Genomic DNA, 27208 nt, shown 5'->3' with positions numbered 1-27208 from the left:
AACAACAGAGGAGATAAGGGTTAAGGAGAGCAGACAGGAAAGTGGATTTGAAGTCAAGATCAAATCAGCCATGATCATAGTGAATGGCAGAGCAGACTCAACAGCTCCTATTTCTTATGTTCAATGAACTCAATGGAGCCTTCTGGAAAGGAAAGGCAATTGTGCCAAAAATGAGGTTCTGAGTACAGGTTTCCAGGTATAAACTTAAGAGTTGCGTGAGACAGATGTTACAGTAAGAATGTTGCTTTAACTGTCCAAGTTAACAGAGCAGGTGCTAGCAACAGAGATTCCTTGCTGGAAATATTCTGCTAACTTGCTATGCAGCCTGCACCAAGTATTTCAGTCACATTTTGAGGATTACCCTTGCATCATCGAGCTTGCACTGTTTGTCTCTCAACAGAGGGGAATCTTCAGTTGTAACTTTTCACTCACAGGCCAATGCATTCTAAAGCAAGAGTCCAGAAGAATAAAGAATTATGAATAAGTTAAGCTGATTAACACAAGCACAGAGTACCCAACATTTAAATCCTTTTGATTGCGAATGTAAAATGTTTGGCTCTGTCTAGATAATCTACGCGAAGTACCACAATTTCCTTTAAATTCATTCTCTGGATATGGGCATTGCTGTCAAGGCCAGACTATTGCGGGATGCCTTTGAGAAGACAGTATTGGACCATCTTCCTGAATCAATGGCTGTCTTGAAATTGTCCTCACAATGCCAGTGGGTAGGGCATGCCAAGATTTTGACAACGACGGAACAGCAAAATTAAATGTCCAAATCAGTGACGTGCAAATTAGAGGGGAATTTGAAGAGATCCCATGTATCTATTAGCTTTCACCTTTCCAACTCCTGATGGGTCTCCCATATTCCGCCAATCCATAAACTTAACGTCACCCAAAACTCTGCTGCTTACGTCTCAACACCGGAAATTCCATTCCCCATCACCTCAGTGCTCACTGACTTGCACTATCTCCTGGTCAAGCAATATCTTGATTTTAAAATTCTCATCCTTGTTTTCCAATTCATCCATGGTCTTCTCCTTTCCCAAGCTCTGTAATCTCTTCCACCCTACAACACTCCGAGATATCAGTGCACTATGAATTATGGCCTCCTCTATATATCTTCGATTTTAATTGTTCCATTGTTGATAGCCATGCCCTCAGTGACCTGGGCTCCAAACTCTGGAATACTCTCCCAACACATCCTTCTACCTCACTTTGCTCCTTTAAGGCACTACCAAAAACCGACCTCCTTCATAAAATAGAAGGAGCTAAAGGAGCCTTAATTGATAGAAAATGTGGAAAAGGCAATTTATTTTTTCAGCTTACTGAAGTGTTTTGTTTAATTAAAACTGCTAAGAGTGAGAAAAACAGCTCCATCATTTCTTCGCATCAACAAGGCAGAGGTTTGTGTGAATTTGACAAAAGTTGGTTCTCATGAACAGGTTGGGAAAGGTCAGCGAGACAGCATCCCTGTAAATTAAGTGAATATTGCAGGAGAAACGACATCTGGGAACTGGGGAAGAGAGCACTGTGTGAAGAGAGAATGGAATCCCAAGAGGGAAAATGACTGTTAAATTAATTTCTGAAGCAGCAGTGGCATTTATTCCACTTTATTCAAATACTTCTTTAGTTTGTAAGTCGAGAACTCCAGTTCCTGACCAACCTTGGGCCTTTTACACATGCCCCAGGTAGGAAATGGTCGTTCACTCACAGTTATTGTTTTTTCGTTCTTTAGGCCGAGGACTGGCTCTATGTGCCTGCACTTAACTGGAAAGAGAAAACACGCAAGGAAGCAGATCAGATGGTTGGAGGCAAAGCACCATGATCTGGTAGATGCCCCAGGGGAGATGTGGGAAGAGGAAACAGAGGTCCCAAACCAGAGACGGGAACAGGGAGAGGTCCTAAAAAGCAGCCCCAGCCCAGGATGAAAGCCCAGACAGGAATAGGCCCCTTAAATGAAACTGAAGAAAAGAGCAGAGTAATAGGCTCTCAATTCAAGAGCTACAGGGAGCTGGCTTTAATTGAAGTGGTTGTGAGAGGTGCCCTGAAGATCCAAAAAGGCAGCCGAAGGTTGGCGGCTTCATGTTGCAGGCCGTCAGAGCAAAGGTACCATTTGGAGCAACGATGTTCTGCTTGGCACAGCCCAAGATCTGAAATTCTGTTTGGAAGTTGAAGCTTGAGTGCACTCGGAGATCCGGGGGAAAAGAATCCTGGGAGGTGAGATTGAAATCCTGAAAGGTGGTTTGTTGTTGAAGCCGTCCAAATGGGAGCAAGCTTTCAAGAGAATTCTAAGGCAAAATCTTCAACTGTGGAGATTTGAAACCCTCGTGAGAAAAATAAAGTTTCAGTCAGAATGATTGATTCAAGACGTAACAAATGTCTGGTGGGTTGCTGAGAAATCCATGAAATTGGATTTGGTCATATCTGTCATCTATTATGTAGTGCGGTGTGTGCAAACACAGTTTGCCTATTAAATCACATATACTTCAACATTAGAGTATAAAATATATATTGTAAATTGTTTTATCTTTCTGAACTTGTACAATAAAGTTTATTTTTGTTTGTTGTAAACCCGCAGAATCGTGTGACTTTACTCACTTCATTTTTATCTTGAATCTCAAATTTAATTTACTTTAAACAAATGTTACTGGTCCATAGTCGTCCCCCCCCCCAGACCAAGGATCACAACAGCGCCTAGAGTTTTTTTACATTAAAGTCTATTAATTATGAAATATTAAACCAATTCACTATTTTTAAAGTAAACTTTCTCACAATATATGTAAAGGTGAATTAGGGAGATGTAGCACAGGCATTTACATATATGCATGGTTTAAAATTCCCCAATGGATAACATCACAAGAATCTCTGCATTATTATTTGGAGATCTGTACAAGGAATCCAAAAATTCTCACAAACTACCTGAAAATAACAAAGAACAAAGAAAATTAGAGGAACAGGTCCTTTGACCCTCCAAGTCTGCACCGACCATGCTGCCCGATTGAACTAAAACCCCGTATCCTTCTGGGGACCAAAAGAATAAAGAAAATTAGAACACAAAATGCTCTGGAAATGCTCCTTAATTTTAATATGTTGAAGTCTATGGGATCAATCTTCCTTTAGTGATTCTCCAAAATCAGCTGCAGCAGAATGACCAGATCAGTGGTAGTAACAGTCCAAACAATCTTCTAACACTTTCAATTTACCTCCTGCTTTCCACTTCCTGACTGCAGCTTGTCACCATTGCTAACTCTCCTCTCTTGCCTACTGCTTTCCCTTCCTGACTTTACCACTGCTGCCTTGCTCATCTCATCACTTCCCCCTGGCCACATTGTTCCACTCGCTGCCTCTCTCAATTTGCCACTTCCTTCCCCAATCTCGACTCTTCAGTTTGCCGCCACCTCTGACTCGCCACTTCCCCTCTCCCCCCACCTTCACACTCCCTGCCTCCCTCCTGCACATTGTCACTCATTGTCTCTCCCAACTCACCACTTCCATCCTGACCCTCCCAGTTAGCACCAGCCTCCCAGCTCCTTCTACTCAGTGCCTGCCCATTCACTGCTTCCCTCCTGCTCACCATTTACCTCTCCCAACTCAGGGTCAGGAGAGAAGTCAGCCAGAGGGAGATAAGGGGTGAGGAAGTGAGAGGCATGCGAGTGGTAGGGTTGGTGATGGGGGTGGGGATGAGAGGCATGCGAGTGGTAGGGCTGGCGATTGGGGTGGGGATGGGGATTTTGGGGGGGGGGGGGTGTCCATGGCAAGCTTGGGGGCGGGTGGAGGTCGCAGCAAGCAGGAGAGAGACCAGAGAGGCAACGAGGGGGTCGAAAAGAGATCCATTTAGCAGGGAAGCAGCAAATGGGAAGTTTGGCGATTGAATCAGCAAGTGACAGGCAGGCAAGAGGGAGAATTCACCAAATATCAAAACTCTAAACATTCAGGGTGATGAGAATCATGCCTCCAAAATTTACCCCCATACTATTACCCCCCCCCATACTACCACTAAGACAAATAGCATACACTATGCACAATATATGCAATTCACAATTATCTTCTGTGTTACCCATTACATGGATGTTGACACAAATTAGAAAACCTGGCGCTAGTAAGGGAAATTGTAAACAACAGAATTTCGCAGCAGTGTTAATGTAAGCCTACCTGTGACACTAATGAATAAAGTTTAACTAAAACAGAAAGTCATCTTGTTAAAATAAATTGAATTTTCATTCACTAATTTGGGACAGTATAATATAAATAGTTATATGTGACTGCCAATGAGGCAAAATGTGATAACATTCAGTTTGATTTTGCTTTACAGTCGACAGTAGAACACAAGCAGAAAATTCAAACTGAGCTTCATGAATTCAGATTGTACGGGTTTGGAGGAGTAACAACATCTCCAAACTTCTAATAAATCACCTTGCAGAAAGTTGTGCTTGTTAAAAATTATAATGAGAAGTTAATACTCAAAGTTGATGATGCAATACCAACGGAATGAACCAGCTTATTTGGAGAATTTGACTCTGACAGAGGACAAACAAGATAGAAACCTATTCCTTCCTCCAAAACATGGAAGACCACAACAAAGTCTCATTAAAAACCCACACGATACATTTGCCAGTAAATTTTCAGCACTCCAAATTAGGATTAGACGACTGGGTTATCATTAATTACCTTGACGGCAAACTCCATATTGGTAACTCGGTGTATGCAGCGCTTGCAGATCGAGTAGGAGCCAACCCCGATATCTTCTTTTAGTTCATATCCATCATTGAACTGCATGCTGTTCCCATGCAGCTGTTACAGGCAAACAAATAAAATCAAAACTCTAGGTTTGATTTTTACACTCATTCCTTCATATCAAAAATTTAGATTTTTTGTTAAAACACAGCATCTTGCCCAACATTAGAATGCAGTCTGTAGACATTTTCTAAGTTCAGCATTACAATTGTTATTTAGCCACCTATGCATTGTACCTGTACAATAGGGTGTACGGCTGTCAGTGGGTTACTTTGCACTTCTTCCACTGCATTAGTTGCAACAAAACTAAATCCTCTGAAGAGCTGATGTGCATTAGCACTTGGTGGAATTCCAGGTGAATCTAAACAAAGGAAAAACCTTCAATTGTCATTCATTTGTTTCCACAACAAAGTTTTATGAACATTGTAATTCTAGTTCTGACAATCTCATTGAACTCCAAGACATGTACACCTCATAGAATTCAATGCTCGAGTCATTAAAATAACACCTAATATTACAACACATACAATTCCCAGCAACAGCAAATTATTTAAAAAGTTAAGTTAAAAATCACACTTGAATGCTCTTTTAAAATAAACATTTCTGTCCACAGATTAAAAGCTATCCATGGAACAAAATGGCACTTGTCTGCTCAAATAATGATGTAGTTTCACCTGAGGTTTCAAGCAATATAGAAATCACATATTCTGAAACAATACCAGTTGTTTGTGAAGAGCTGCCATAACTCTCAAGATTGGTCTTAATGACCAATGGATCACTATCGTGACTCTAACTTAAAGGTTTAGGTCCTGAAATTACTATGTGGGAGATTAACACATAAACTCTTTATCCACTCAGATTAAATTCCTTTTCCAGCTATTTTAACAGACAGGATTAACAGCTCTACTAATACAGTGGGCTAAAGAATTGAGTAGAAACGCAGAAAGGGGTTGACACAGTGCAAGTGAGATGTCTTCAGGATGTTTACCCATCTGTATTGACAACATGCTCTCTAACATGAACCCAGAAACACTTCCTTCCGTATTCACATGCAATATATATGAGGTGAGTCGGAATGCATGTAAGTAGAAAGGCTTCATTTTTAAACTGCTTCTGAGGGATTGAGTTCCATAGACATTACTTAAATCCTCAACTTTATGGTGGGTTTATTTAGGGAAGCATAAAGATTTATTTTTGCAATATATCTGAAGGCAGGCATCATTACAAAATACTAAACTTAAGACTAAATTTGAAAATAAGCTTCTAAAGGAAACAAACCACCCAGGTAGGTTACCCAGCCCCTCATTCCTATTCCACCATTCAACATGATAATGGCTGATGTGCAACCATGCTGGCCCTTAATACCATCAGGTTAACAAAAACCTATCAGTTTTAAAATTAATCAAGCATGAACTGCCTAAAAGGTCGAGCTCTAATTTTTTTTCCAGAATCAACAACCAACCAGCAGAACTAGTTTCTATCTATTCTATTTGTTCCCCTTGATCATTTGAGAATTTCTACCAAATAACCCACCTTTGATGCATTCCCTGAGAAGGTGGCCATCCAGCTAAATGACACCCACCCTGCCTTGGCCATCCCTGAACTCATGCGCGTACTCGTGGACATTGATCACTTTCTAATTACAAAGGAACCCAACCACAGGAACCTCTCCTCGTAGCTTAACCCTTGGAGTCCAGTTATCATTTGATTAATTCCGCACACTCCCTCAGGACTAATATATATTTTGTAAGGTGTGGTGCACAAATCTGCTCACAATGCTCCAGGTGTGGTCTAACCAAAGCTATTTTTGTAAATGCAGCTGAAACATGACTTCTACCCCTTTGTATTACTGCTTTCGGTACAAAGGCCAGCATCCCAATAGCCCTTTTCATTATTTTCTCCACCTGGTCATAAAACTTTATGGTTCTGTATACCTAGAATCCCAAGTCTCTTTGGACTTCCACTGTCTCTACCTTTTTTTTTGCCATTTAGAAAGTACCCAGCTGCATCTATGTTATGGTCGAAGTGGATGGCCTCGTTTGCTGACTTTGAAATCCATTTGCCAAGTAACTTAATTTATAAATAGATCTTTGTAATTTTACATTTCCATCTGCACTATGTACAATACTGCCATATTTGTGCCATAAGAAAATTTTGATCTGTGGCTATCACACCATCTAAGTTATTAACAAATACATGAATCAATATTTAAAACCCCAAAACAGATCTTTGCAGGAATAGTCACATCTTGTCCATTAGAGTACCTGCCATTATCACTATTCTCCATTTCTTCAAGCTGAGCTTCTCAGTCAATTTCCCAACCATAGAAATTACAGCACATGAGCAGGCCATTCGAGCCATCATATCTGTGCTGGCTCTCTCTGTCTTCTCACCTGATGAAAGGGCAGTGCTCCGAAAGCTCATGCTACCAAATAAACCTGTTGGACTTTAACCTGGTGTTGTGAGACTACTTACTGTGCCTACCCCAGTCCAATGCCGGCAACACCACATCATCACTGTAGCCCTGCACATTCTTCCTTTTCAGATAATAATCCAATTTCCTTATTGAACCTGCCTCTACTACACACTAAGGCAGTGCATTCCAGATCTTAAGCACTCGCTATGTAAAGAAGGTTTTCCTCGTGTCACCATTGCTTCTTTTGCCAATTAACAAGTACAAGAGGCACCAGCTTGGAAAGCTAATAAAGAATGCTTTCCTTCAACTTACACAAATGCAAAAGTTGATTTTAAAATATTGGAGCTGGAAGCATTTGTACTTTAGTAATACTAACAATGTGGGAAAAGTGAAAAGAAGGCACAATGAAAAGCACAGAGATCATCTTAAATACCCATCCATACTCTGAGATTTGAACAATCCAATAAGTTTAATGAACATTGTAAAGGGCATAAAAATTAAATCATATTTAATTTTTTAACAGAAAACACTACAGTTACTGTAGAGAGTTGAAACTTCTTTCAATACCCATGACAAAACTCCTGATTAATTTTGTTTCAGAAAAAGTGATGAGTTAGGTTTTCACACAATACATAGCGACAATAAAACAGTAATCATCTGTACCTTTTGGTGTTTTAGCTGTAAATTCTGGATCAAAGCAGAAAGTATCTTCTGGCTTACCAGAAGCAGGTTTAAACGGTGGTTGAATTTCCTTTCTGACCAGTTTCTGAGACAAAGAGAATGGTTCATTTTTACACGTCTCTGTCACTTTATTTTGAATGACAATGTGGACAATTATGAATTACCCAACTACGTTACTTCGAATTATTGGTTTAACATTTACATGTTTTTTCAAAACTCAGGATTTACAAAATTGCAACACCTTTTCACAATTTACAGTTGCAATGGGTGCTAAGACCTTAGAGAAGAATTCATAAGTTTGATTAGCATAAGAGTTACAAAGTCTCCGTACAAATGCTCCAATATCCCAGAAAATATATAATTTTTAAAATCTTTTATTAACAGCAGAAAAAGAATTCTTTCAAACAAGCAATGAATTAAAAGCATGAACATTTAGATTTTAACTTTGGGTTTTTCAGGAGTAAAAAGCATTACATTTAACAGCTTTGTGACCTTGATCTTGCTTGTTGGAATGGGAAACACCTACATTCCAGTCAATGGTAGCAAAGAATGGATGCCTTTTGATCTCTTCAACTCCATCAGGGCCAGCTCCTACAAGAATTAAGATCATGGGATGTTTATTTGTAGTTTTGGCTGTATGCAGGCAGAGGCCAATCTCCAGCCCAGTACAACTAACTGTTCTTTCAAGTAACATGTACTGGAGATAAATGAATGCTGTTACATCACTGCACAATGCTGCAAAAGCAGTGCAATATAGTGGGCAATTTGTGTTTTACACAAGCCCACTCCACAATGTGCAGGAATGTAGGAAATTAATTATACGTCTCGGCACAGGTATTTCCAGTGTATATCAGCACATCAGAAGAAATTCAACTCTAAGCAACATTTTTCATTTGATGCACCAGTGCTAATACATGGCTGGGTTTTTTCAATGATGTCTGGAATTGTACTCTGGCCTTTTCAACAATGAAAATAGGGAGGAAACAGTTTTTATTTACGAGAAGTAAAATAAGTGGGAGGTGAGCTTTTCTATTATGTTCCCCAGTACATCTCAGCATACTATGGAAAAGAGCTAGTTTTTTTTCCAACAGTTGCTGAAAAATACAAAAAATGAACAATTTCTGCTTATATTGGGAATTAAATGCAAGACTTTTTTGAACGAGAGAATTTGATTACTTACCTGTCATTCAGTGTCAAATGCTTCATCAAATTCAAGGTCACTGCTGAAAGAGAGCAAGGGCTAAAAATTCAATAGCCCAAATGCAGGCACAGGGATCGCAACACCAGACTAACCTATGCTGATTTAAAGTGATACACCCAGCACGCAAACTTTGTGATGCCTGTTAACCCAAATGTTAGTGGTATGCAGTGCAGTTATAAATGTACTGCAGAGAAATTGTACACTTCACCAGGGTGTCCACAGTCACCCAAGGTTAGCACCATTTAATGCTAGCCTGAACTACTTAAAGATAGCCTACTCGTTTTAAAGAGGAAGTACATTCTGGCTGCATGAGGTACTGAAGTCATCAGTGTCTAACCCAGAGGAAGAATGAAGATGGCGCAACATGGCAGAGAGCAGACTCCCAGATTTTCTAACACACTACTCGAGTCCCTGGGTGCTCAAGATGGACAGGAGAAGAATTGCCCTGTATCCATAGGGGGCCAGTAGGCTCTCCACACAAAAACAAAGGAGGGAACTGAAGCAAACATTTGTAAAGATCAATGCCATCGAGGACCTGGACGTTGAGCCGCAAGAAGTCTAATGACCTTCCAAGAGCAATCAAAGTCAGCAAATGTCTTTTCAAATGTCATATCCTTAGAACTGAACTACCAGCCTAGCACTGCTCAATTCACCATACGTGCCGCTAAATTTGCCTCACCCCCTTCATTCACCTTCCAATCTTTGTCACACACAAACTCATATCTCACATTCATTGCTTCACCTGGGTTGCCTGCTCCACCATCGCATACTTAGCACTGCTGCAAACCACAGAGCCAAATCTCTCAGGTTGAAAACACTGTCTTTGCTGTAATCAGGTTTTAGAGCATATAGCAGATGACCGTGAATTATGGCACAACTTTGTCAACGGCTACTCCAGAGCAGTCCAGGCATGGAACTGTGCTTCAACACCTCAGTGGTGAATACGATGTATCACTTAGCAGTATGGCTAAATGTATGCATGCAAGCTACATGTGGTCGTGGTTGCAGAGTGTAATCAAAAGTCAAATGTAAAGCAGATCCCTTGTCACTCAGCAGTCATCCTCTAGTTTGACGTGGTGGCTGAAAGATCAAAGAAACACAGACCAGCACAGAATGAAAGCCCCATGGCAGCTGCCAGGATACCAAGAATTCACCAGCATGATGTGCTGATTACTACCACACACCAACTGCACACTAAACAAGGGGTAACCTTTCCGGTTGTACTTGATCTCAACACTGAGATGTGGAACACAAAGCCACATGTCTGCACCATAAGGAAGTCTCCCATCCTGGCAAAGATACATGCATGCTCCACCTGTTTCTCTTTGTTCAGAAAGAACAAATCTAACAATGAACTCTCCCCTCCTGGAGGAAGTTTGCCTGTCAGTTGTCTGTTGTAGAGGTGGAGAGTGAACTGAGAAATATTGCCTGCTCCAGCCTGGAAGTAATCCAGTATGAAGAAATTCACCTTCAGAGCCCTTCAGTGGTTGTAGGTCTGGTTGCAATAGGGTGACAGAGTTCTGTGAATACCTCCTTCAAATACTGCTGCTGGCTTAGTTGGAGATAGGAGACATGTTCCCTGAAGACCAGAGGTGCACAAGGCTTCTTGCTGTGAGCATCTTTCCTCTCTTCAAGCAACATGTCTTGTTTGCTCCATCTCCCAATCATGCTACAGCCTAAGGGGAAAAGTAACTATAAACACATGACTGTGAGTAGGCGATGTGTACAGAACCCTTGTAATCATAGCCAAGGCCTTCTCCACATGCAGCACCATTTCCTGCAAGCCTCAACTTTAACCTCCTCCTCAAAACACCCAGCACTTCCGTGAACTCAAACTGAGCCAGCAGAGAAACCAGTAACTATCCTACAAGGTCACGATCTCTTTAAATAACACTGATGCGGTTGGGTGAGGCCTTTCTGCTGCTGAATGCATATTCAAGTTAAGGAAGGGTGTTAACTAAGACAACAAAAAATGGCAACACTGGTGACAGATCAGCATGATACACCATCTGGCATCAGATTCCAGCACAGGCTCCTCACAATCATGTTAACACCCTCACCAAGAACATGTTCCATGTGTGACACACCAGAAATGAGCACAAATGGTGCAGACACTACTTTGGCACCAAAATGAAACCCCCTAGTGTCAAAGCCATGGGTCCAAGAGCGTCAAATTGTGTGCCCAAAGGTCTGGTTCCACGTGGCCATAACACACAAATTGATCTTAGGCAAGACATCAGCCAAGAAAAAAATGAACTTTCAGTTCAGATTTTATTGCTTTCTACTGGTAAATGTCTGAAATCAGCTGAATGAGTGATTGGTAGATTGTGTCTGTAAATTCATGGGGGAATTGGATACTTAAATGGGATAGTGAATGGGAGACGAGAGCCAATGATGTTGGTTGGCAGATAAATTGAGAGTTTTTTTCCAGTGTTGTCTTTCCTATTATTTCTTTGCATTAATCTGTTGGGCAGCCCAGGGGGTAGAGAACTCTGTTTGTAAAGCATTTGCACTGGCGACACTCTCGACACCAAAAAAAGAACCTCCTCCTTACAATTTCCTGTTCTACCATTTTAAAGATTAAATGTAAAGAAATAGAAATGCAATATACTTCAAAAAGGTATTTCCAGCATTCTATAGACAACAACATCAATAGGCATGCAGCAAAGTATTGCAATGATTTTTTTGCAGTGCCAATTGATCTTAATTATCAGATACATATCCACCAATATCCAACAATAATTGGAAACAATAACTTCAATATAGAGATGGATGTTGATAAAAAAAAATGAAGCAGTACCTAGTCTGTTCCCAGGATTTCGCTTGAATAACATTCTGAGAAGACCTTGAGCTTCTGGACTAAGAAACTGAGGCATTCCTAATTTAGCTCTTGGAAAGAGTAAATGGATTATTTTATTTAAATGATACTCAACATTGCATACTAATATATAGCAACTGCTTCATAATCTTCACCTAACATACAGTATTTACACTTCTTCTCTAAGTTCATGATAATTCTCATTCCATGCAAGATAGGCTCACTTGAGCAAAGGGCAAGCAATCTACAGTACTCCCATAAATGAACTTGATTCATCTAAGATAGAAAGGGTCAATGGCATGAACCTGCAAAGCACCAAACACTGCCACGGTGTTGGGTCAAGTGCTAATAGAATGAAGGCTTTGGCAGCTGCTTGTCAAATTTCTCATTCTGTCACATACTTTCCCAGCCACCAATTTGCAGGTTTCACGGAAAATGGAATCTTTGGGCGTTCATGTTCAAACTCAATGCAATAAAAACAGAATTTGACAGAGAAACCAATCATCCTAATCACCATAGACTCAGAGCATAGAAGGGGGTGGTTCAGCCCATCAGACCTGTGCTGGCTCTGAAAGAGCAGTCCAATTAATTCAATTCCTCTTTCCTCCCCCACAGCCCTGCCACATTTTGAGTTTAATTTTTCACTGTTTTACTCAATTGCCTTTTGAAAGTTGCAACTGAAATTTTCACCTGGTGCATTCCAGATCCTGACTCTGTATAAAAAGCATTCTCACCCCAAACCCCCTCTTTGGTTCTTCTGTCAATTATCTTAAACATTCTATGTAGACAGAATACAACCTCCCTAAATAATGGCACAAATCCCATGTAATAAAAACAGTATTTTACATTGACTTAAAAGTCAATGTAAATTAATGCTTCCGATAGTTGACTTGCATAATTCCAATAAGGTTAGCTAATCTTAAAAATATAATTGGGCTATTTATAAAACTAAAATACATGAAGATGTATATTTGGATTTAATTTTAGAAACTGTTTTTCAATATATACATTGTTCTGCCTAGGCCTATGATATGGACATTCGGAAATTTAAAATTACCTTAAATTTGTCAAGATGATATAACATGCTGCGGGGGGGTTGGCTTTAAAGTGCCATAATGTGACATGTGGCACTAGTATCCTGATTACAATAAATACTTTTCTGTTCAATCTGGTAGTGTAGGCCAAATGTTTATTCTGACAATGGTTTATTGAATTTGGTGTTAATTTAGAGTTAAGGAGTCTTTGGAAGTGAAAGCTGTATCTTATAATATTGCAATGTTTTAGTCTTAAGGTGGAGGCTGGAATCTTGTGGTCATTCATGCCAGTGAGATCCATCAGTCCCGCCGGCAGCAAACTCTTGTCGCATGTTCCTAGCAGTGGGGGGGGGGGGGGGGGGGGGGGGGGTGTGTGTGTGTGTGTGTGTGTGTGTGTGTGTGTGTGTGTGTGGAGGGGGCAGTGGGACCAGAAGATCCCACCACTGCAAAACATGGAAAATGAAAAAGCGCAGAAAATCTGGTCCATAAACTGTGTAGCTACAGTGGTTCATTACTGAATATGGAAAATAATAATTTTGATTTATTATAAAGTAGCTGTTTACTATACAGAAAAATGAATCAGTTTGAAGCAATGACGTTTCAATATTTAATCTCATTTTCAAAGCCATCACATATCCAATTAGCTGCAGCCAGCACAAAGAATTTAAAAATTAAACCCGTTTACATTACAAATAGCAGACGTCAATGATGATTTTTAATTTGCAATCTCATTTTGTGGTTTCAGATGAAATATGCAATTTTCTGCAGTTTAAGCTTGTTTATGACGTAAGTTGTAATCCTCAATTAGATTTGTGTGTTCTAATCACTCTCAGGTATCCATTATTCCCCATTTAAATTTGACACCTCTATCTACTTCTGACAGATTGATATGCAGTTAACACAAGGCATGGGGCAGGTGGGAGCAGAGAGCACCAACCACAAAGTAAAATCTAGAACTTCACTGTACTGCAATGTGTTTCTCTCAGATTATCCATTTAGACTTGCGGCCATCTAAACTAATTAAAGAACATTTAAATAAACTAGTCAAGCTGGCCGAGTGACATGAGGCCAAACACTCAGTTCTAACTTGAAAAGTTTCCATTAAAACTCCTTCCTGGACTTGCATTTTAATCTGCATGCCTCTCCTGAGTGAATTTTGATTGACTTTATGCTGATTTCAGAAAATTACAAGCCCCTGCCCGAACTGTAACATCAAGAATAAAAACAAATCCTATATTTCTCACAGTTCTAAGTGGCAGGAGTGTTTTATTTTATTGAATAAGCCAGGAGCAAAAAGCAGATACCAGCATTAGAGCGCATACAACTGTCAATAAGGGGGAACGGAAAAATAGAGCGATATGTCCTAATTATCTTTTATCCCCAATTATGAAAGAATTGCCATATCTATGACAGGCTCATACTTAAAATAAACCTTTATAGATATGATCATTTTTTTTCCAATATCCATTATATTTTCCTGCAACCTCAAAAATGGTCACCAAGGGGGTTTCCATGGTGTGTTTATTAAGTTAAGCAGCATTATGCCCCCTACAAGCTAGTACAAGAATATGAACTGCACAGAAGTACATTTAACAAACTTACTTGAGTATCATGTTCATAGTTTCATTCCGGTCTTTACCTTGAAATGGCAATGTACCAGTAAGCATCTCAAACTAAAAGTAAGAGCAAAATATGGACAGTGGCTTCAAAGCAAAATTGGGTCTTAAAATTTATTACATATGCAATTAATTGTCTTACTTAAATCCGTAGCAGTTTGATAAGCAATGCATAACATTTATATTCAAATAAATGTTAACCAGTTATCAGTATAATATAGAGCATACATATTAAAAAGCAGTGGGAGTTTTATATTTAAGGCCAACAAAACAAATTTGACTAGATGTAAACATCTGCTTATCAGTGGTACAGTATAAATAATTTGCAGTTTCTTGCTAACAAGTTGGTTCTGTCTTTAAATATTTTGATATCCAGAGGGTAATCCTTACAGGCCAAAAATTGCCACAAAAGGTTCCACTATCATGTGGGGGGCCAATGCCTAATGGCATCATCACTGGACTAGAAAGGTAATGATTTGGGAACCTGGGTTCGAATTTCACCATGGCAGATGATGAAATTTGAATTCAATAAAAATCTGGAATTACAAGTCTGATGACGAAAAACCCATTGTCGATGGTTGTAAAAACCCGTCTGGTTCCCTAATTCCACTAAGAAAGGAAATCTACCACCCTTACCTGGTCTGGCCTATATATGACTCCAGATCCATAGCAATGTGGTTGACTCTTAACCAGCCTGTTGTGATGGGCATTAAATGCTGACCCAGCCAGCGACACCCTACATCCCATAAAAGAATTAAAAAATTCATGGCTTCAATGCTACATTTGGGACATAAAGGTACTCAGGAAATTCAATCCTTCAGGCACTCAGGGTCCAATATTAAACCCCAACCAGCCAGGAATTCCACATAAGTACTCTTAGCTCAGCACAAAGCCTCCAAATGAAACTTCCATAAAAGTGCAGCCTTAAACTATCACATTAACATCTGAAACAAGAGTGGAGCTGACAGTTGGTTTCAGAATTACAGACTGAGAGCAACTGTATAACTGAGCTCTTCAGATTTAATAACCCTCGAGTGAGTTACTCTCAATTTCCTTTATCCAGGACCAATGCATCTAAAGAAACGTAGATAAGAATAATACACAAATGGAACTGAACTGAAAATTCAACACCAGGATATATCCAGTCACTTTCACTAATTAAAAAGGAACAATACAAAGTAACGCGGGCAAAATCTCAAACATACCATAAGCACACCAAATGACCACCAATCTGCACTCTGTGTGTGACCTCGCCTGTTAACCACTTCTGGTGCCATATACTCTACAGTGCCACAAAATGAGTAGGCCTTCTTTTCTTGGTCAACTGATTCTTTACTTAGCCCAAAATCTAAAAATAAGAGTAATGTCAAAAATATGAACACTTTGCAAATAAGTAACCATCATTTAAAAGTAATTAAACACAATTTTATTAGCTGTATATGTGAAGAATGCAAATAATGGTTGATCTAATGTAAATGTCTGACCTTTGACTTTTAGCCAAAAGATCCAAACATTTTCTACTTACCACCTGCTCACCGATGAAGTCACACTTGCCCCTGTGCAAACCTACTTGATAGAATCATAGAATAGTACTCCACTGAAGCTCTGTGTCTGCGCACATCAACACGTGCTATTAAGGCTGCCACCTCACTGGTACATGCTGTGTTCCTGCTCTTTAATATGGCAACATGGTATCAAGAAAGAGCAGCTGATACACAGCCCAGTTCATTGGGATTGCAGAGCTGACAAATAATTACGCAACAGCTGAACGATAAATATGGGTGGTAAGTTGGCGAGAGTATAGAAAAGCTTCACAAGAATGATTCCAGGGATGGGGAATTTCAGTCACATGGATCAATTGGGACCATCCTCCCTGGAGAAGAGAAGATCAATAGCAGATTTGATGGTGGTATTCAAAAATCATGAGCATTTTTGAAAGAAGAGATAAGGTGAAACTCTTCCCATTGTTGGTAGGATGAAGAATCAGAGCACATTGATTCAAGGCGATTGGCAAAAGAAGTAATGGCAACAGGGGGAAAAGCTTTTTAAATCAGTGAGTGATTAGGTTCTGGAATCCATAGCCTGAGAATGTGGTGGAGCTAGATTCAATCATGGCTTTCAAAAGAGAATTGGATCCTTAACGGAAGAAGGGGAAAAAAATGCCGTCTATGGGGAAAAACAGAGGGGAGTGGCACTAGATGAATTATTCTTGCAAAGAGTCAGCATGGGCAGGACAGGCTTCCTTCTGTGCTGAAAACATTCTATGATTCTAAGTCATGATTCATTATTAATATGCCCATGTTTCTGCACGTCTATCCTCGGAGTGGGGGCTGACTGGAAGTGAATTGTATATTTTCTCGTCCTCTACTAAAATTAATCTAAGCAACTTTATAACTGTAGGAACAAATTCAAATTTTACCATGTGAAATTTGCGGAACATGACTAAATAAAATACTTAATGGTCAATTTATAAACTGGTTGAAAGGGCAATATATTCCACCAACCAAATAAGGATTACAGCAACGTTACCACATACTAGATGCTATTCTAACTAGCAACGGGCAGAAGATACTACTTAAGACTTGAAGACCGGTGTCCACATAGAAAATATTTGATGATATTTCCCATGCGATTATTTGAATCAGTTTCCTAAATCATACAAAAAAGATTGCAAATGTAAAATGGAGGAATTTGTTCAAAGATCTATAATAAAATACAGCGACAACCTTCAGGATAATTTTAATCAAATATTTTTACAGTACATAAAACCCTATGAGAGCAATCTAATATTTAGGTTTATTGTAAAGAACACTGTGCAGAACCATGGTAGGTCCCAGACATACACTTCTCTGAAGAGGATTTTAAATGAAAATTTTATCTTACATAAATAATGGTTTCTGTGTGTGCCAGACATCCCGCTTACCAAAAAAAAAATGACCAATTACTTTGGATGTCCTCTGAAAAAAACATTAAGGTGCAAGGTTTTCGCTACACGGTACTACTTTCATTTCCATCAATAATCAATTTTTCAGCATCATTGTAAGTTTGTATTTACTGTATCACAATTTTGTTCAGGTCAGCAAATTAATACATTAACGGATCTGCCTTGGGACATTTTATTACTTTAGAGCGCTAGTACAAAATACAAAGTTGTTGCTTTTCGTTTGAGTTTTAATCAAAGCAACTTATAAAATAACCTGAGAAATTCAACTCCAGGAACTGGGCAATGACGATGATGCACAAAGTTGAATATAAGGGCATTTAAACAAAAAATAAATAAATTCTGTACTCAAATGAATTTCTCAAAACAGCTTCAATTTTTTTTCAAAATTCACTTTGTACTGCAAATTTTAATTAAATTTCAGGTTCTTGTTTCGGACAATGTAATTACTTGATAACATGGCTTATCAGTTTGGACCTGAGGTTAGACCAAAATTCAGCTTCAGTTCTCAGAAAAGCCACTCGCTAGAAATTGATTGTTTTATGTCATCTGTTCAAAATTAGAGTGAAGGTGAAAAGACATTGGATGGAATAACAAAAGCAAGTGGACTATTTTCTAACAAATACACATCACACCTTCTAATATTTTAAAAGCAGCTAAGGGCAAAAAGGTGGCTTGCAAGGATCTTTGTATCTTTATTTGAGGTTCTCGAATATTTAGCAAATAATATACGAACACCAGTGACTGCTTCCATTGTTCACCTTTAAACTCAAGCTCCAGATTGATCATTCAAAACGAACAAAAGGTTAATCGCATGATTTTGTTGCAAACATAGCTATTTCCTGCTGACAGATTATGTACATTGTTCTTTGAATTTCATCTTTACTTAAATGAATTAATGTAACAGCAAATGCTGCCTTATTCATCATTTATTGAATTGAAGGTAAGCAGTCAAAAATGATTATTTCTAGCTATTTCCGTAAGTGATGAAAACTGAGCAATAAGCTAATCCTTAAGTGTTTTGCTTGCTGCAGGTCTTTCTTTGGCAGTGTCCTGACTTCATCCAGTATGTCAGTTCATCTTCTGACTGCAGAATATCAAATAATTCCTCCATTTTGCATAAGAAATTTTACCATCTGGATTCAAACTACCTCAGCGAGAAGCATTCTCAGGATAGCAAATTCTGCTAACATATTGCAAGCCTAAACAAATTCCAAGTCAGCTTTTCTTTAAAAAGATCGACAAAACAATCTTGTTCATTAATAAAAAACAATTATCTATATAGTTGACACACAGAGTAGTGAATGTACTTACCTGTTAACTTGATATGTCCTCCTTCATCAAGTAAAATGCTGAAATTAAAATTCACATTCTCCAATACATGTACTTAAGTTTAAATCAAGTTAAAAAAAATCATCACAATAATAGGGTATTTACAAATAAAATTGAGTATTTGCTCTTAATGTTTAACAATCTATATTAATTTTATATCACATAACATTTGCAATGTAAAATTTAAAAAAGCATTTCAAACTAGTATAAAATTCCTAAAAATAATACTTTGTTATATTATTCAACTAGTTCTAATCAGCAATGTAATCATTGCATTTAAGAAAATTAAAATACAAAGTTACTGTTTAAATAGACACAAAAATGCATAATGGAAAATATACAGTACAAATCCCAAAAGACAATGAATAAAAGATTTACTTTTCTGGCTTTAGATCTCTGTACACTATTCCCAAGCTATGCAGATGATCCAAAGCAAGGGCCAATTCTGCGAGGTAGAACTTGACATCTTCCTCAGTAAACATGACCTGTATGAGGAATCACATTGTTTTATCAGTTTCTATGACCTCAATACAGACAGCAGATATATGCATTAATGCAATCATAAATCTGTTTCCACAAAGAGTGGCTTTGAAGAAAAATTCACTTTTCTCACAAAATACAGATTGCCTGCAAATGTATGATGTGCAATTTATTAGTTGTGCCACAAACACAATAGGTCACCAATCTAAATACACTTCACCTACTGAGGGAGGATTAGGGAAAGAAGTAACAAGTCAAAACATAATGAAATGAAATTGGAAAAAATTCCAATTTTTTTGGGACAGTTTTGAATCAGGATTAACAAGGAAGGACAAGCTTATTCAGATATCCATCCTGCTATTAAGGCTGTTCTGTTCCTTTTGGGCACTTGAGGTTTACTCTCTATCCCTGATGACTGATTTTATTGACAAATAACAAATTCAGATTCAATGACTGTCAGCATATTTTTCTCCTTTGTTTATTCAACCTGTATTTACTTTTGCAAAAACTGATTAGATGAAAAATATATCAGGTATCTTACCTCTTTGGATAAACGTGTAAATACATCCCCTCCCCTGAGGAAATCCAAAATTAGATAAAGTTTCCCTTCGGTCTGAAAGGCTGAAGTAAAAATTGGTAGAATGAGTGAAGAGATTGAAACCAGTGTATTTTTCATATATTATACACAGACTCAAAATGAAACATAAACTTTTATTGCCTGAATACACTGAGTACAACATATATTTTATGGACCTTAAAAAATTCTTACATCTCAAAAGGATTCAAAAATGTATGAATTGGGAGCCTCAGACACATGCAACATGAAAAGCGAAACTATGGATCCATTAGAAGAGCTCATTACCAGAGTAAAAAGATCTTACTGCACAAAGAAAAAAAGAATTGTATTGGATTCTGAGTGATTAAACAAAGTGTATTTTGATTCTGACAATTTTTTTATTTACATGATAGCAATCACATGATTTCAACTGTTTGGAAAGAAAGGAATAGCCTCAAGATATCCTAAAATATTACAGATTAAGTACATTTGAAATACAGTCACTATTGTAATGTATGGAAAATAGGCATACTACTTTGTGCACAGCTAGGCCCCACAGAAGGTAAGAAGATAAAAGACTAGGTGATTAATCATTATGTTTGCAGGAAAAATGCTAGCGAGGGCCTCAAAATAACTCCTGTGCTCTTCTTTGATTAGTGCTTCAGGACAGCACCTCCACCAGTGTAGCACTTCTACAGCGCCGAACTGAAACATCAGCCTAAATTATGCGCTCTAGTCTCCAGATTGGAGCTTGAACCCATGGCCATCAGACCTAGAAACAAGAGGGCTTCCACTGAGAGAATGCAGATATTTTGTTTCATCAACGATTTGTCACACGGTTCAAAATCCTGAGTCTCCAAGAGCTCAGTTTCTATTCAATCTAATTCATTCAGATTGTTAATTATGAAACATGACTTGCTTTCAGCAGAGTGGAGTCATGCTATGCATCCATCCAATTCACAGTAAAGTCAACCACAGTGTCACTCGGCACACATGCCTGTTTGGACATTTGCCCAGAATGCCATTCTCTGAGTTCTTCTATAAGGACAAAGCGGAGCAAGCATTTGTTCTCTTAAATTAAAAGTGCATGTGGAAAGTTTAAAAATCAATCTGAAAATATGGCTTTGCACAAAGTTGGTGTGAGTGTAAGCAATTACAAATCAAGTTTCTGCTGGGTTTTTGCCTATATTAACATCAAGTCAGGATCCATTCGAGTTCCATTAACACCTCTGTGCCAAAATATACCCAAAACCACCATGCATTGAATGAAATTTGGTGCCATGATGACAGACCGGGTGCATGCAGGTAATTTGTAAAATATTGTCTTAACTGTTCAGGGGAAAATTAAGATTTCCAGTTTCTTATTATGCATCATCATTGTCCCAAAAGTGCATTTGCAGAAGACCTTGCTGAATAGTATTTTACTACACGTCATACTTAGCATAAAATTAGGCTTGGAAGTTCACTTAAATTGAATAAAATGTTATAATCTTGGTTCAAGAGCTTCTAATGAGAAGCAACTTTGATTTTCATGTAGAACACACTACCCTATTCTCATTGGACCCCTTTTTAAAAATTACAATCAAGTATAACTGGTATGCAGTAACACTTTAAACCATTATTATGGGAATTAAGACATGGCAATCAGAATGTGTGCAATTTTGTATAGCTAATTTCATAACGGTATCCATTTCAGCTGTGCAAACGAATAATTTTAGAATTCTAAAGCAAACATTTAACTAACAATAAATATGATGTACTACAACTGAATATACTTTGCAAATGATTTGATAGAATGTGTTTCAAAGAGAAAAATCAAACAAAGGTTCACAGTAGCCTCACTGTACATTTATGGGCAGATTTCGCCCTGTGATGTGCTCCAAAGCAAGCTCCTTGGGTTAGGAGCATGAGTACTAGGTCCAGATCATTTGTCAAACCTCCCAATCGGGGGAAAGGTGCACTGGGAAGGGAGGGGCCAGAAAAAAAATAATCTAAAGACTCTTTTTAAATTTAAAAATAAAATTCTAATAAGAAAGAAAATCTACAGATGTATGATCAGAGGATACTAGAAATAGACTATATCTGTAAAAAGAAAAAAAGGTTGATAAGGGGTCTAGAGTGTCCCATTTCTCCACCACCCCTTTCTAAATCATTCTAATGACGTTTACCTACATCACTACATCCTTCCTTCCTTAACAAATTGAAACCTGCTGTGCTCTTCTGGCATTTTCTGCTTTTTATTCTAATCTTAATTCTTGTTTTAATAATTACTTTTTGAAACTTTCTATTAATTCAGTCATACATGCTAACATAACAGTTGCTGCTACACTCTCAAATCCTGCTTACATATCTGCAAATCAAATCCAAGTTGTAGCTACAAAGTAACCTAAAATAATATTTTAAGTTTAAGTTTCCCAAAATACTCACTTTGATAGTTACACACATTTTTTTAACAAGTCGTTTCGACCCCAATACTCTGATTCATACTCATCTGCTTCCATGTATCAAGCTTAGAGCACAAATATGCTAGTAGAAACAGAATTTTAAAGACAAAGGATAGTCCGACCATGAATGTGGAAACTATTACAACATCAGAAAAAAGAAAATACTGGGCAGAGTTTTCACTTTGGGTGCGATTGGAAAAATTGCACAAGTTTCCAGAAGTGTTTTTCTCAAGTTGCCACCCAAATTCATTTGCCAATTGCCAAACTCAAAATCTGCCTTAAATCAGCACAATCAGGCACTGTTTTATATGAAAATATTCTTAAACATTGTTAGAGAGTGGTGACTTCACACAATTTGATTAACGGAACTTAGAGACAGGATGTATGTGCATTTAGAACGGAACAATCTCATTAGTGACAGACAGCATGGTTTTGTAAGAGGGAGGTCGTGCCTTACAAATTTGGTGGAGTTTTTTGAGGAAGTGACAAAAACGGTTGATGAAGGAAGGGCCGTGGATGTCGTCTATATGGATTTCAGTAAGGCATTTGACAAAGTCCCACATGGCAGGTTGGTTAAGAAGGTTAAGGCTCATGGGATACAAGGAGAAGTGGCTAGATGGGTGGAGAACTGGCTTGGCCATAGGAGACAGAGGGTAGTGGTCGAAGGGTCTTTTTCCGGCTGGAGGTCTGTGACCAGTGGTGTTCCGCAGGGCTCTGTACTGGGACCTCTGCTATTTGTGATATATATAAATGATTTGGAAGAAGGTGTAACTGGTGTAATCAGCAAGTTTGCGGATGACACGAAGATGGCTGGACTTGCGGATAGCGAAGAGCATTGTCGGGCAATACAGCAGGATATAGATAGGCTGGAAATTTGGGCGGAGAGGTGGCAGATGGATTTTAATCCGGATAAATGCGAAGTGATGCATTTTGGAAGAAATAATGTAGGGAGGAGTTATACAATAAATGGCAGAGTCATCAGGAGTATAGAAACACAGAGGGACCTGGGTGTGCAAGTCCACAAATCCTTGAAGGTGGCAACACAGGTGGAGAAGGTGGTGAAGAAGGCATATGGTATGCTTGCCTTTATAGGATGGGGTATAGAGTATAAAAGCTGGAGTCTGATGATGCAGCTGTATAGAACGCTGGTTAGGCCACATTTGGAGTACTGCGTCCAGTTCTGGTCGCCGCACTACCAGAAGGATGTGGAGGCGTTAGCGAGAGTGCAGAGAAGGTTTACCAGGATGTTGCCTGGTATGGAGGGTCTTAGCTATGAGGAGAGATTGGGTAGACTGGGGTTGTTCTCCTTGGAAAGATGGAGAATGAGGGGAGATCTAATAGAGGTGTACAAGATTATGAAGGGTATAGATAGGGTGAACGGTGGGAAGCTTTTTCCCAGGTCGGAGGTGACGATCACGAGGGGTCACGGGCTCAAGCTGAGAGGGGTGAAGTATAACTCAGATATCAGAGGGATGTTTTTTACACAGAGGGTGGTGGGGGCCTGGAATGCGCTGCCAGGTAGGGTGGTGGAGGCAGGCACGCTGACATCGTTTAAGACTTACCTGGATAGTCACATGAGCAGCCTGGGAATGGAGGGATACAAACGATTGGTCTAGTTGGACCAAGGAGCGGCACAGGCTTGGAGGGCCGAAGGGCCTGTTTCCTGTGCTGTACTGTTCTTTGTTCTTTGTTGGAACTAAAAATGTGTTTAATCACCTAAAAAATAGCTTTTGAAATCACAATGTCTTGCTCACCACCTGACTACTCCAAAATTAAATTTCTGAAATATACAGCATGATTCTCTAGTTATATTGGGTTATAGTAGCTAGTTTTAGTAAATTAAAAATTACATTCAAAAGCTTTTAAAACATGCATGTTAGTGGCCTGGTAGCCAAAAAACACTTACTTTTAATGCTGACTTAAAGTCCTGCAAATCATTGCAATTAATTCAATTCCAAATGGTGGTTAATTTACTTTGGCGACATGCCCATTTTTCTGGGTGGGGCCAGTTCCTAGATTACTGATTTTTAATTAAAGCAAAAGATAGCAGAAACTTGATTTGCGCTATATACGGTTTCCAGTTTTTTAAAAATCCACCACTTTAGTCTGCGTTATGTGGGAAAAATAACAGGGTAACCAAGAAATTCTTCCCCATCAACTTCAACTAATTAATTATGTACACAGAACGCTTTCTGCTTCACCTACAATGAAGCCGTAAAGTATTTTGACAAAGTAAAGCCAGAACGTTCTCCATTAAAATCAAAGTCTAACCAAAAATTAACTTACTTGAATAATTAACCAAATACACTCTTTCATATATAAAACAATTTCAGGTTTTTCACGCCTTTTCCTGTCAAATATTAATGATTCAAACCATCAATTCTAATTATTCTATATCTATGACAATAATGCATGGGAAACTGGTACTGCTAACATATTTAATCCAAAAAAACTCAGGAAAATTCTCTCCATTATCTTAACTTTCATATTCACAGTGCCTCAAATAGTACTACTGTGTGAGAGAACAATGTACAGCATGAAAATGTAACTAGGGGGCTGATAATAAATACATCCTGTGATCAGTTTTTGACAAAGGATATAGACAAGCCCACAATATTTACGATGTACGTATGCACATACTTTATGCGTCCTATCCTCTGCTGATTATTTGCTTTCTCAAGACTCCGATTAAATTTCAGTTCTTAGTTAACAGTAGGAGCTCAGGTAAATCAATTCTGTCCTCACATCCACAATAAGCAGCTATTACTGAGCAAACGTGTGTGCGCGCGCATGTGTGTGTAAGGCCTTCTTTTTCCAAGTCTGGCTTTTATATATTACATTATTTGTTACATTATGGGATGTTAGCTGCCCTACTCAAAAATGCATAGATCGTTTATCAATAGTGGTGAAGTAAGTAGTTACAAATAAGACTGTTGAGCTTTGAAACGGCCTATAATTTTGAGTAAAATTAGAGGGGGGGGGGTGTGCGTGTGTGTCACATAACCCATTCTGAATTCTCCCCAACAACAGGCCTGGGTAATGTGGCTGTTGAGGATTAAGAGAGGTCAGGATTGCATGCTGGAAAGGAGGTGTAAGATGTTCACACTTGGAAACAATGATCGTAGCATCTGTTTACTATGGTCAGACTGCTAGTCTCTAAAGGAATGTGTTGAGAATGTCGAGTTGCAAATAGTTATTCTTTAACCTGTCCATTTACTTACAAGATGAGAGAGAGTTGAATTCTTGTGAATAGCTGATCAGTATTTCTCTCTGGATACAAGGACCATGGGATTCATATTGACATGGAGATAGGCTTTGAAAGGGGAAAGGTTTCTAAAGAAATTCTTGAAACTCAGACAAGCTACTAGGATCCTGGAGAAAGGGGGCAATTAGGGACTGAAGGTCTCTATGGTTTGCAGTGCAGAAACAAGGCTGAGAACTCACATCAGATGGAGAAGATAAAATTCATGAGGATTTGCAACAAGGCTGGAAAGGCTCATCTAACTTGCACCAGAGACAAAACTTAGAGGAAAAACCCTCACCGTGAAAGACAGTTCTGGGGTTTACAGTTACCAGGCTGGGAAAGGAAAGAATCAGAAATAAACCCTCAGAAATTAAGAATCACTTCGGATTTGGTTCAGGAAAATCCATTGACTGTTTGAGGGACAGTGTGAAGAATACCTGTGAAGTGGGTTTTTCGTTTGTGTTAAAAGTAAAAGGGGAAAGTTTTGTTCTGTAATTTAAAGCACACGTTGAGGACAACAAAAGTGTTCCGTTAATGGTGTTTTTAGTCTGTTTGTTACAGTAAAGTCTTAGAATGTGAAATCTTGTGTCATCCTTTGAGCTTTCAATTGGAAGTTCCCATTTCTTTAAAAGTTATTGATCTCTACAGGGATGGTAACAGTACAAAATATATCCTACGTAATACTTTAAAATACACTAAATGAGAATGCGAATATTGAACCTACACCCTGTTGATAAGATCTCCAAAATACAATGCACAAACAGAATAAAATTAACCTTACTTAAAGCCACCTAAAACTATAAAAGTTATGCATTAGGAGAGAGGGTTTAGTACTTGCCATAGTGTAATTTAACTATAAACGGATGATTTACTTCCACTAGAATATCTCTTTCCATTTTTGTTCGGACACGATCCCGTACTGAAAAGAAAAAACATGCAATCATTGAAAACAAAAACAAACTATCAAATAGCTATAGAAAACGCATTACAAGGAGTATCCAATCCAGCTCTTCAACTGTCGCTGTCTGCACCAAGCCAAATGCCCTGACCTTTCCCAACTAGAACTAAAATCATAGCCTTCAGAAATGCATAATTAATAAGTATGTGGGAAACAGTAAACAAGACTAGCACATTAATTCTTAGTGACCCTCCTAGATTTTGCCTTCCGAGTTACAATGTACTCACTGAATTATTTTCCTGAAAATAATAATCTAATGCTAACATGCACAAAAAACAAATGCAAAATACTACAGATGCTGGAAATCTGAAATAAATGCAAAAGAATGTTGCAAATACACAGGTTATGCAACATCTATGAAAAGAGAAACAGAGTTATTGCTCTTTAATAAATAAGAAAGGGTATACCTGCCGTGGGGGGAATGCAGCGGAGGTTTACTAGACTGATTCCTAGGATGGCAGGATTGTTGTATGAGGAGAGATTGGATCAACTGTTTACTGGAGTTTCGAAGAACGAGAGGGGATCTCATTGATACGTATAAAATTCTGACAAAGCTGGGCAGACTGGATGCAGGGGTGGTGTTTCCTTTGGCTGGGGGGCTGTCTAGAACAAGAGATCACAGTCTCAAGATATGGGGTGGGCTATTTCAAACTGAGATCAGGAGAAATTTCTTCACTCTACCACAGAAGGCTGTGGAGGCCATGTCACTGAATATATTTAAGGAGGAAATAGATTGATTTCTAGACTCTT

General features: G+C 38.6%; 1 protein-coding gene across 4 annotated transcripts in view; it reads right to left on the bottom strand.

The window, feature by feature from the left end:
• Positions 1-27208, bottom strand: part of LOC144492822 (ribosomal protein S6 kinase alpha-6) — a 138155-nt gene that overhangs the window by 31869 nt on the left and 79078 nt on the right. For 2 of the 4 annotated variants that reach the window (XM_078211312.1, XM_078211313.1), the window contains exons 4-14: positions 26339-26419; positions 19798-19877; positions 19155-19261; positions 18759-18796; positions 15709-15851; positions 14490-14560; positions 11836-11924; positions 8361-8425; positions 7817-7919; positions 4974-5098; positions 4672-4794 (exon numbers count right to left, since the gene is read on the bottom strand). In XM_078211312.1, the coding sequence (XP_078067438.1) occupies positions 4672-4794; positions 4974-5098; positions 7817-7919; positions 8361-8425; positions 11836-11924; positions 14490-14560; positions 15709-15851; positions 18759-18796; positions 19155-19261; positions 19798-19877; positions 26339-26419 (1025 nt within the window). The remainder of the gene's footprint in view (positions 1-4671; positions 4795-4973; positions 5099-7816; positions 7920-8360; positions 8426-11835; positions 11925-14489; positions 14561-15708; positions 15852-18758; positions 18797-19154; positions 19262-19797; positions 19878-26338; positions 26420-27208) is intronic. The other 2 variants (XM_078211314.1, XM_078211315.1) reach the window with 1 other exon arrangement.

The sequence above is a fragment of the Mustelus asterias genome, chromosome 4, assembly GCF_964213995.1.
Source record: "Mustelus asterias chromosome 4, sMusAst1.hap1.1, whole genome shotgun sequence".
NCBI classification, from domain to species: domain Eukaryota; kingdom Metazoa; phylum Chordata; class Chondrichthyes; order Carcharhiniformes; family Triakidae; genus Mustelus; species Mustelus asterias.
Note: the sequence above shows the minus strand (reverse complement) of the source record. Positions and strands in the feature narration are given on the sequence as shown.